General features: G+C 41.8%; 1 protein-coding gene across 1 annotated transcript; it reads left to right on the top strand.

Annotated features, from left to right (window-relative positions):
* Nucleotides 1-4,495: 4,495 nt before the first annotated feature.
* sox11a (SRY-box transcription factor 11a) lies at nt 4,496-7,640 on the top strand. Its single transcript, XM_087779419.1, has one exon. It carries the CDS (start codon nt 4,769-4,771, stop codon nt 5,861-5,863), a length of 1,095 nt encoding a protein of 364 aa, XP_087635545.1. The 5' UTR covers nt 4,496-4,768; the 3' UTR covers nt 5,864-7,640.
* Nucleotides 7,641-11,808: the final 4,168 nt, after the last annotated feature.

Below are 11,808 nucleotides of genomic sequence, written 5' to 3' on the forward strand. Positions count from 1 at the left end.
AGAAAGAGAGGGTGGAAAAAGATTTGTCAGATGATGTAAGTGATGTTTAAGAGATGGGTTTCAAGGTGACTTTTTTAAAACGGAAGTGTATCGCGCAGTTAATATAGATGTCACATGTCAATGGTATATTAGCTCAGACACATTTGAAAATATCTTTATTCTGACTGTAGACTGGTTCTGTGGGACCTGAGAGTGATCGTTCAAGTCATAAATTAAAAAGTAGTTGTTGAAGAATTACTTAAAAATACCAAAGAAATCACTATATTTTATTCTTACATTTTTGTTATTTTTACAAAGCTGGAAAATACACACTTCTATATTCAAAGTTGTTGTTGTTCTGGTGTCTCTGATGTAGTCACGGCTTCAGTGAGATCATCTCTGCAGAGAAGTACTAACCTGGAAGTTGTCAGCTTCAGAAGGTTCTATGCATTCTAATGTATTAGCATCTGGCTTCACAATCCTGTTGGTACACCACAGATGCACGACTGACAATAACCACTGCAACCCGCGTGCACAGGAGACTCAAGAATCTGTCTGTCGAGTGAAAAGTTAATTTGCGTTTATATATGCTACCAAAACAACCCCCCTTTTGCTCTACCCCCCACGACCTCAAACCTATTGTGAAGCCATCAGATAGCGGCTTCCAGAAGTCCACACCTGTCTCAGGGCCATGCAGAGGAGATGGATCCATGCATTTTGAGCATCAGATAGCCTCTAGCCGGGGTTAGTATTGATCTAGAGCTTCACCGGCCCTTTGTGAGCACAGCAGCTGCTTTGGGGGGCTTTTAGATAAGCAATGTAAAGAGAATTGTTTTTCTTTCCCTGAAAACCATCGCTTAATTCAACACATTGTCGCTGGAGATGGAAATGTCCTCTCCTCCTGCATGAGAAAGTAAATATGTGTAAAAACATTAAGCTTTGCTGTGCTAGACGGTATTAAAAATCACAGCTTTAATTCATGCCTTTGCTTTGCAGTATGACCAGGATGTGTCATATACAAAAAAGTTTTGTCTATTTCATAATCTTACCTAAATTCAAGTGATGCGCAGTGAGGTTCATAGGTGTTGAGTGTAAATTTCATTATTAATTTGACGAGTGCAACAGGTAATAATTCATATCCCATCATCATCTTCCTCTAACATCAAAACAAACATACAAGAAGAATGTTTATTTTATATAACAACAACAATAATAATAATAATAATAATAATAATAATAATAATAATAATAATAATAATAATAATAATAATAATAATAATAATAATAATAATAATAATAATAATAATAATAATAATAATAATACAAAGACGCTTTACAACGAAAGGACAAAACTAACAAGCTTGCACTCTTGTTTCTAATCTATATTACCTGTAAAAATCATTCAAGTTTAAAGATAAGTGCAGTTAAATTGGACTTTAGAAAGGCTAAAGACAGACTGTACAGAGTCCTGCAGTATCACAATTATAAATGTAAAGTTCATATTGGTGATTCGCTGAGGATACTAATACTACTCATACTATTAGATATCTGTGTAAATAAGTATCTTCGTTGGAGCAGGAACTTGTAGTTTCATATGTTCTCACAGGTTTTGTGCACATTGCTGACAGAAGCTGGTCATTTTTTGGGATTCTTAGGAAAAATGGAATTCTTAATTTGTGTTCAGAGGATCATTTCATGATGAAGTAAAAGCGTGATGTCCTATAGACTCATCTTGTGATCACAGTGCCAGTCACTGTGAGAGGCAGCTGGATGTAGGACGGGTGGGGGGGTGTGAGGAGGGGGTATTATTGCTATCGAGGCAGACATGGCGGTGAGACCCTCCCTGGGATGACTCATAGGCTGCATGGGCTGACACCAGCACCTCATTCACAGCCAATAATGAGCCATGCTAATGAGCAGGACAGCCACCCTGCCTGCTCATCATTAGGCCGTGGTGTGATTCATGTCCGGCGCGAGACTGTCAATGAGGGAGATGAGGATCAGTGGAGCTGCCTGGAAAGTCAAGAGTTTATTTTAAATGATTGATTAGCTACGCTTACTATAAAAAAATCTTAAAGCATATGTGTTAATTTAAAAAAAATATATATATATACTGTATATATATAGTATACCTAATTGTACATTCAAAGCAATGTTTTATATCCTTAATAAATTAAAAACTTTCTATTTTTACATCATTTTTACTGTTGTGTATAACTATAGATGAATAATAATACATTAAATAAAACATTCAATGTATACTTGTTATATAAAAAAAACATTTCCTGGTCTAACATATTTTATAATATGATTTATATTATCTGTGTCTGACCCATGGTCTTCTCCTAAACTGTGAAAATTCCACATTCAAAAACTGTAACTTTTTTTTTTTTGTATTAATCTGTCTGACTCATTCAATTTGAGTTTCCAAGTTAGTTACGCTCTGGTTTAAAGTTTAGGTTGTTTTTGCCTTATTATTATCTCAGTGGACTTGCTGGAGCTGTTTTGCTGAATGTGCACCGAGATAAAACTGATTCATGTACTGTTTAACTTAAAAAAGATATATTTACAGTTTCATGGCTTACATATTTTACATTATTATTTAAATATTATTTGTGTGTGAATGCCATCTGTTGTTGTCATTTCGGTGAACTGCTGAAACATAACAAAGAGCATCATGATAAAACGCATTCACGTACGGAGGTATCAATTTTATGCCACGAAGATCAGGCCGATTTCATGTTTAAACTGAATACGTCTGTCCACGCTGACCCATTATCGGCCAAATGAATCCAAGCTGAAACAGGAGCCCTCAGTGTCTGTGGAGCGTGCATCTGCAACCTCCCGAGACTCCCGCTCAGACGCACACCACTGATAACGCTTAATCAGCACATGGTGGCCGTGATGAAGCATTTCAGCTCTATCTCTGCCTCAGAGCCGGATACAGACAGGGGCGGCCTTGCTGCTCTGAGACCCTCACTCGCTTCTGCCTTGTCTTTCACACCCCCTTCCCCCCCTCGCCCTCCTCTGTGGGCCTTCCTGGCTGCCTCGCTCTGTATCAGTGGAGACACTTCTTAAGCCCCAGCTGGGGGAGAATAAGGTGGCTAGGTAGGGGGAGGGCTGCAAAAGGGTAAGTGATTGCCCTCTAGGGGACAAAGCCGAGAGGGGAGAAAAAAAAAAGAAGGGCTTCTTATCACCCCAGCCTCAAATCGCACCGCTGGCTACCACCCAGGGCCAAGGGGGAGGAAAGCCGAGGGGGAGGGGGGGTCACCAGCTAGATTCTGCTCTGCCTCTTGACACAGCAAACTCAGCAGGGAGCTACAATCTATGTCTGACAGTGGATGAAGGCAGGCCAGCACATGTTATTTAGATTCAGCTTAATGGCTGCAGTCTTCCATTTCTCATGTAGTATCAAAACATTCCACAAACTAAATGTCAATTTAACTTCACTTTGTAGGTTTAATTGGATTTATTTAGCTCATAGAGGGTTTATTTAGTTAAAAACACTACAACAACACAACTGATGTTAATAGAATATACCTCTGGAATTGATTTTTATATATTTGTGTTTTTATGCTGCCTAAGACGATTTTATTTTTATTCTTTTTCATTATAAAAATCAGTAATTTATATCAGAATGTGAATTATTTTAATTGTATTATCAGTGCATCAGAGTTCCACAAATCAGGAATTTGTTTTGGTAGCGTTGTGAAATATTAAACATGAAATAAAATCTAAAACATAATTGAAAAAATACAGCTTAATTATTTACACAGTGCTGATTAATGAAAGTGTGGTTTTATAAGTTTGTGATCATAAAACCTAAGCCTATAATTCAAATAAATAATCACAGTAGTCGACTTCTGAATTGATAGGATTGTTTTCAATGTGAAAATAATATAATTTTTTGTTCACAGATTCAATTCAAATATGTATAAAATAATTTCGCAACCTACTTTTTTTCGTGTGTTTTAAGAATAATATATTTTTGGCTTATAAATATGCATGTTTATCTGAGCCTACAGTGCCACATCACTGTAAACAAGAACCATAACACAGAATGTACTACTGACCTACTTCTGGAAATGGAAACAAACAGCAGTGAGGAAAGCTCACGAGGAACAGAGGATCTGATTAAAAAAAACTTAGCAGGGAGGGACTGTGAAATGATAGATTATATTAAAGCTAATGATAGCATTGAGTTTCCACCGAAGCCATTACCAGTCGCTATAATATATCCTTCCAGAGCAGACAGACCGTCCGTGGAGCAGGCGCGCCCACGCAACAGTGTCCAAGCGCCACCTTCAGTATCCCACCTCAGGCTGGGAGGAACAGCGTCTGGAAGGTTTTTTTTTTTCATCTATAAAGACGATCAAGCCGGATTTATGTGTCACATCACTTGCTGTTTTTTTTTTCAGTGTTCCAATCTCGCCGCGCACTTGACGCTCGACTTTGGAGCGCGCGGGCGCGCGGCGCTAACTGCGTGTTTAATATGCGTGTCTCGCCCGACGTGTTGCCCCAGACAATGTGTACCACAAATCCCCACCTCCACTCCAATGGGAGTTCAGCGGAGGAGGAATAAAAGGGTTAAGGGGAGTCTTGGATGGAGTCTGCGGGGCGGAGTGGAAGCCACGCGATTGGTCGGCGGCGCGTGACGCAGGGGACATGAAAAAGCCGATCACCAGTTAAGAAGGCAGTTTGTAACTCTGGAAAAAGAGTTCAGAGCTTGAGACGCGTTTACGTGAGCACAGACAGAAGAGTTTGAAGCGTCCATGCGTCCAGAGTGACCATGGTGCAGCACGCAGACAGCAGCGAGACGGACGGCAGCATGTCACGGGTGGCCTCGGACTCGGAGGAGAGCGAGTTCATGGCGTGCAGCCCGGTGCCGATCAACCCGGACTGGTGCAAGACCGCCACCGGCCACATCAAGAGACCCATGAACGCGTTCATGGTCTGGTCCAAGATCGAGCGGAGGAAGATCATGGAGCAGTCGCCGGACATGCACAACGCGGAGATCTCCAAGCGCCTGGGCAAGCGGTGGAAGATGCTGAAGGACGGCGAGAAGATCCCGTTCATCCGGGAGGCGGAGCGGCTGCGGCTCAAACACATGGCCGACTACCCCGACTACAAGTACCGGCCCAAGAAGAAGCCGAAGCTGGACAGCTCCAAGTCCTCGGCGCCGTCCCCGGAGAAGTGCGGCAAGCTCGCCAAGACCCCCAGCAAGAAGTGCTCCAAGATCAAGACTAAGTCCGGCTCCAAGTCCTACCTGGACGACTGCGCCTTCCCCAGCCTGAAGGTGACCAAGGCGATGAAGATCGAGCTCACCGACGAGGACGACGACGACGACTACGAGGAGGACTACCGGATGCGGATTAAGGCGGGCGGCGAGGAGCGCGCGCGGCCGTACGGCGTCGCCAAAGTTCCCGCGAGTCCAACTTTGAGCTCGTCGGCCGAGTCCGAGGGCGCGAGCATGTACGAAGAAGTGCGGAGCAACAACCGACTCTTTTATAATATCAAAAACATTACCAAGCAGGGCGCTTTTCACGCCGCTGCCGTCTCACCAGCATCCACCAGGTCGGTCTCCACATCCTCCTCCTCTTCCTCCTCTTCCTCCTCCAGCAGCTCGTCCTCAGGCGAGGACGCGGACGATCTGCTGTTTGACTTTAGCCTAAATTTCGCTCCCAGCGCCCCGGGCTCGGAGCTGGGGAACCCCAATTCAGGAAACCTCTCACTGTCGCTTGTGGATAAGGACTTGGACTCGTTCAGTGAGGGCAGCCTGGGCTCTCACTTTGAATTCCCAGACTATTGCACGCCAGAACTCAGCGAGATGATCGCCGGGGACTGGCTGGAGGCGAACTTTTCTGACCTGGTCTTTACATACTGATCGAAAGAGACTTTTGAAGGAGAGATGAAATAATATATGTGTCTTGGTCAAGTTTTCCCTTAGCCCTGTTTTCTCTGTGGAGGACCAGCAGGCAAGGTGAGAGGGTTGAGGAATGAAGATGGTAGCAAAAAAAAACAAACAAAAACATAACAACAGGCGTTTTTTTTCAGGCAGCATGACAGGGTTTTTATGGATTTTTCCCCTCGTAGGTCTGCATTTAGTACCGTTCAGCATAAACGGACCACAAAGGGAAAAAACGTCTATGCATCTTTTCCTCTTAAGACTAAAAATAAAACTGCAGGGAGATGAAAACGAACTGTGGACTGACTAGTAAACAACAACAAAAAAAATCTGTGAACTGACCATTTGTTCAGGACTTTACAATGTAATTTCTAAATGCCGCAAATGTTTGTTTTCCTTTTTTTTATAACTTGATTCCGTTTACCTCCTCCTCGTTTTTTGGAAAAGTTCAGCAGCCTAAAACCTCTGCAGATTACAGGTGCAGAGGGAACATTTTGATACATAACAGACCTCATCTTTTTAAAAGACAAAGTAAGATATTTTCAGGCATATTTTTGTACAGTTCAACAGAAAAAGGGAATGTTCTTACTGGGCTTTCAGTGAGTTTCAGGCACTTCTTCCCTTTATCATTTTCTTTTAAAGCATGCAAGGGAGTCCTGGTTTTAAGGATTAAGTTAAATTTTAAACTTGCATCAAAAATGCCTTGTGATTTTAAACTAGGTTTTTGTACAGTTGTAGAACAGATTTGTTGAGTATTTGTAGACAATACATTGGCATCATGGGGGAACACATACCTCAGAGCTGGAACTAGTTTCAAGATTGTATATGTACTGTAATATAGTAAAGTTAGGAGTTTATGTATATCATACTCGTGATATGTGGATGGGTCCCGATCGCAGGTGTGAAACTGGATTTTGGTATTTTTATGGCACATACTGTTTTTTCGCCCCTCTCATTTTTTTGTGCAATATATACTCTTAAGATACAGACCATCAACAATTGTAGCAAGTGATGGAAAAACAGACTTGTGCACTGTCGACATCATTTCCTGTTATGATGCTGAAGCCTGTCCAGGCAGAAAAAGAATAAACAAATCAGCTGGAACTGATACAAAAACGATGGAATATGGCCTGTGGTGTGGTGCATACTAAATCGATGGATCTCAAATTGAATGTTTTTATTTGGACACGGATATTCGACTCAAATCTGACTGAAAATTGATAGCATAATGAAATGTAGTCTTACTCAGTGGTGGTCTGGCATCGGTGTGAACAAACGAGCAAAAAAAGAACATTCCATAGTCCTGTTTCATAAAATGAAACTTTATTTTGAAACTGAAAACTGCCTTCTTTTTTTAAGAAACATTAACCATAAACCTGTATTTTTTATTTCTTGCACTTACAAAAAAGCAAAGATTTTTATTTTTTACGTGGGTTACACACATGAAGTCTGTTTGATAATAGGAATATGACCTAATTATTTGCCAAGACAGTTTTTTGTCGGATGTTCTGGGCAGAAGTTTCTTCACATTCCAAGTGTGAATCTGTCTTCGACTCATCTTTGAATAAATAAGTACCTACCACCATCGACTGTCCGTTCAGTTTGTGAATATCTGTACACAAATGTGTTTATCTGTTGCATTTAAAAAAGGATGTGACTGACGCCTATTTTGTATGTAGGCTGGATGGGCTCAAGCTTAAACATGTGAATTCACATTTAATAAAAAGATCAAAACGTAAAATGTATTAAAAACAAACATTGTTCCAATGATTTCACTGTATTTTTGATGTTGCATCACAAGTATCTGCTAAAAAAAGGGACACTGCTGCTTTAAGAAATTGAATTCCCCGCGTTTGAGCGACGCGCGACCTGATTGGTGCGCTTGGCGGTCCCCATGGAGACGGAGATGGAAACAAGAGCCGCGCTGCACAGCATGTGGTAGCGCTCAGTCTGTCTGGCTTCCATTCAGAAAAGTAGCGGCACACTCAGCTCAGAGCGGCGAGAGGAGGGAGCAGCGAACTGACGAAACGTGACACAACAACCACAGTTGATCTTTAAAAAAAAGGGTCTAATAGCAGGTTAACTATTTCCTCACGTTACCTGTTTATCAATTTAAAAGTATGATCAGAATTTAATCAAATGCTTGCCAGGATATTATATTTAAAAAATACTTAAATAAATTGACATATATGTACATACATATAAATACTGAGCATGACAAAGACAAGGAAAATAGTCAGATAATCTTAACAGTAAATAAAACAATAGTAATTCTCCGTTCTCTAAAGAAATCTGATATAGGATCACGGTTAACACTCCGATCTAACACATGTTTACTCGATGTAAAACACACGATAACAGGGGGCTGACGTCATAAAAACAACATCTACTATCATGAATATAAGAGTGAAGCAGAAACATACTGATAAACAAGCCATATCTGACTTTTAGCATAGATCAGTTTGATGAATTAAAACCAAGTATTGATCCCATATTAAAGTTAAGCCACAAATTCCGACCTTCCTCGATGTCAAATGAAGAAGCAGCAGAAGGGGAAACTATCTGGCGATCATGTCATTTCTCAAGGGGCGCACACATCCACCCCTCTATCGAGGTCAGACCAGCGAGGTCCACTTGAAACAGTACACAATCGTCCACCATAAGATTTGTGTTCATTACAGCAACAGAATCTAATGATGAATTCCTGCTTTGCACGGCTGCACAGGTATCATCCGCCCCCATTAAGTCCGTTTGCAAATCTGTAATAAAACATTTATCCGCCTATTACTTTACCTGACCTATTGGTCAAAGTTGCTAATGGGCTCTCGGGCTATTCCCAACAGAATCTCAACATTGATTTTGTGTTGCTCTGAAATATCTGTCCAGGGCTAATGCCACTGCTACATGTTGAAATGAAATTAGTGGTCTGCTGAAATTTCCTTTCCATTTCCTCCTTAAATAAATAAATGGAAATCTCAACTGCGCCTGTGGTTCGTAGAGAAGCGAGGACGGTTTCCCTCGAGCTGTTTTAATCCTTCATAAAGCTCTATATTAAGACTCCGACACAAAACTCAGCCACTCGCCTCCAAGTTGCTCGAAAGTGAAGTGTGTTGTCCATAATGTTGTGCTGTCTCTCACAGTGGTGTTAAATCAGTTATAATAAAGCCTGTCACGACCCCCTCCCTCACCACGGATGCTTGGAGCTCAGCTGCATTACATCATCGCTACAGCGTGTGCCGCTGCGCAGTGCGATCCAGTGTTGTGTCATCGTTTTGCATCCACATGTGTTCCTCCTCTTCCCGGTGGGAGGCTATCTAATATTGCTTTGGGAATACTCATCCGCGCTCACCAAGCAGGAGCTTTTCTGCACGACAATAACAACCTCCTAAATTTAAACCTGTTTACTGTCTGTTGGTTGACGAGCAAGGCAGGATTTATGGAACCTGCCCCACATCTGCTGTCTGCCACTGGAGTGATGTTGACATCCCTTTGTCCAGGCAATCCCACTTCTGCCTCTGTTATACAAGCATGTCATTCTGCTAGACGCCGCCAGTGCTCCCCTCATCCAGTGCTCGCTGTGACAGCAGACAGGAATGACACACCACCAGTTGGTCCCAGGAGGTGAGCTGCTGTTATGAACAGACAGGTAAAAATCCATTTGAGCAGGAAATCATTTAACACTGCATGAATGCAATTAAACATGTGGACTTTGAGTCCCCGCTTCAATGTATTATCAAAGCTTTATTTGGAAAAAGGAATACATCATGTTATACATGCAGACTTCACAGGAAGTTAAAAACTAACTAGCACTCCACGGCAGACACAGAAGAATGTCACCCTCATCTCACCTGAATCACTGAAAGTTGACGTTTCTCACACATAAGTACTAGTTAGTTTACAGAGCTCACGCTCCAGCCGTCCTGTGATGTTAAAGTCATTTTTATTGAAGCATGGTTTCGGCTCCGTGAGGCTCTTCGACCCTCCTTTTGTGGCCCCTGAAACTGCTCTAAAAGAGCTTCTCTTCCAAGCCGCAATTGGTCGTGTACGCGCATGCAAACTGTGGAGGCCTTAGACACGTGCAGAGTGAGCGGCTGTACAATGTATGAGGTCGTCCTCAGATCACTTGCTTGACATGTTTATATTACATTTAAAAGGTTTAGGACATAAGCCAATAAAAAAACTAACTATGTGTGAGCTATTGTATTACCTAATACACTATAAAATGCTACTACAATCTACAAGTGAATAAGTATGGTACACAACTTTGTACATTCAGTTTCATCCTTCAGCCTTGAATTAAAAAAAACCTTTAATGTCAAAATATATCAGAAATGTTTATGAGCATTGCAGGGGCAATTGAAGTGATAGTTCGCCCAAAATTCCAACTTCACTCATCTTCTACTCACCGTCTTGTCGACTAAGGGTTGCGAAGAAAATACTTCTATGAAACTTGATCAATGCTTTGAAAAGGTTTTGGAAAATGACAGCGTCGAGACAGAGCTTCAAACTTCCTCTTGTGCATGTGAGAGACTGCAACATTCAAAACTGATACAGCTCTGCATTGGCAAGCACCTGGTATGTGTTCTGCATACAACATTTTACCAACACTCACGAATGAGCTCACAAGTTCCAGCTTTCACTCGGAGTCCGGCTCTGAAGTGGTTTCTTTCAAGTGTTCTGAAGACACTTCTCCTGGTCTTCAGTTAAACTGTTTAACCTCCTCACTAGTTTCTCCTGAACGGCTACATCCTGGCTCTCTGAATTTAAATCCAACAAGCTTCTGCACGTTATACATAGATAAACCTCCATTTTGGACTTTAAAGCTCTTATTTTCAGTGTTTTAAAAAAAAAGAGGGATTTCTAGATAAGGGCCACACAGAGATTTCTAATAGACCTCCCTGAAATCTTCACTTCCCTGATAAATGTTGGGAAGATCTGTCTGCTAAATGCAGCCGAGTCGCTGTGTCCTCCGTTCCACTCTTGGCCCGGGGCGACTCCTGCTGCTGTTGATGGCGATCCATTTGCTCCGTCCTCCCCTCCATGAGAGGGAGCATCAGCCCCATCTGCTGCACTGATATTTACTATCCCTTCACATTTGCAAGGCGAGGTTGAGGGGGGTGGCAAAGACCCAATTCCCTCATGGTGTTTCTGCAGTCTGGTAGACTGACACACATGTGCGCACACATACTGGATCAGGGGAAATAAAAGAGGCAGAGCGAGGGAAAAAAAAAGCACCACAATTAAACTTAGATTTCACTCGATGGCGTCTCAATACAAAACAGGTGGTGCGACTGATAATAAGCAAGTAGCTCGAAGCAAGTAACCCACACAGTCTGACGGAGCTTCATTTGACGTTCAAAACTTCAGTGCGGTTGCCAGTGTTGAGCAGAGAGGGACAGAAGTTTGTGGGGGATGGCGGCGCTGGGAGCAGACAGGACAGGTTGTCCTGAGTTGTTAAAGCTGGCAACACTATTGTTCAGCCAACACAGAAACAAACAGTTCAATCACTGCTTTCCGAATATGTCCTGACACGCAAGAAGATCTATTTGGTAGGAGGTCAGTGTTTTTTTGTCGGGATGTGCTGGAGGTCACACATCAGTCATGGATTAAATGTTCAGAGGGCAGGAACTTGGCAACTGAAGCTGTGGTTCAAATCAAATTACTTAATTAAACTCAGCTCCTTGGGTGACATTTTTGGACCTTTGTGCATTTGTTCTACACATTCTGCCAAAACCACTCAGTGTGATGGAGAATTTCAAGAATTAACAAAAGACCAAATCATTAGTATCAACATGTTTTGTGAGCTGAGATAACAATAAGTTATCACGTTCTCTTTTAAGTAACTAATAATATGATATTAATTTGTAAAACTCTTAAACAAACCCAAATAAAGGTTTAGTATCATCATGATAAATGAACAAAGT

Source organism: Callionymus lyra, chromosome 18, assembly GCF_982586985.1.
Source record: "Callionymus lyra chromosome 18, fCalLyr1.hap1.1, whole genome shotgun sequence".
In the NCBI taxonomy this organism is placed as follows: domain Eukaryota; kingdom Metazoa; phylum Chordata; class Actinopteri; order Syngnathiformes; family Callionymidae; genus Callionymus; species Callionymus lyra.

Bases quoted from the DNA above. Each gene is read 5' to 3' on its own strand.
- sox11a (XM_087779419.1), top strand. From the start codon at position 4,769: ATGGTGCAGCACGCAGACAGCAGCGAGACGGACGGCAGCATGTCACGG.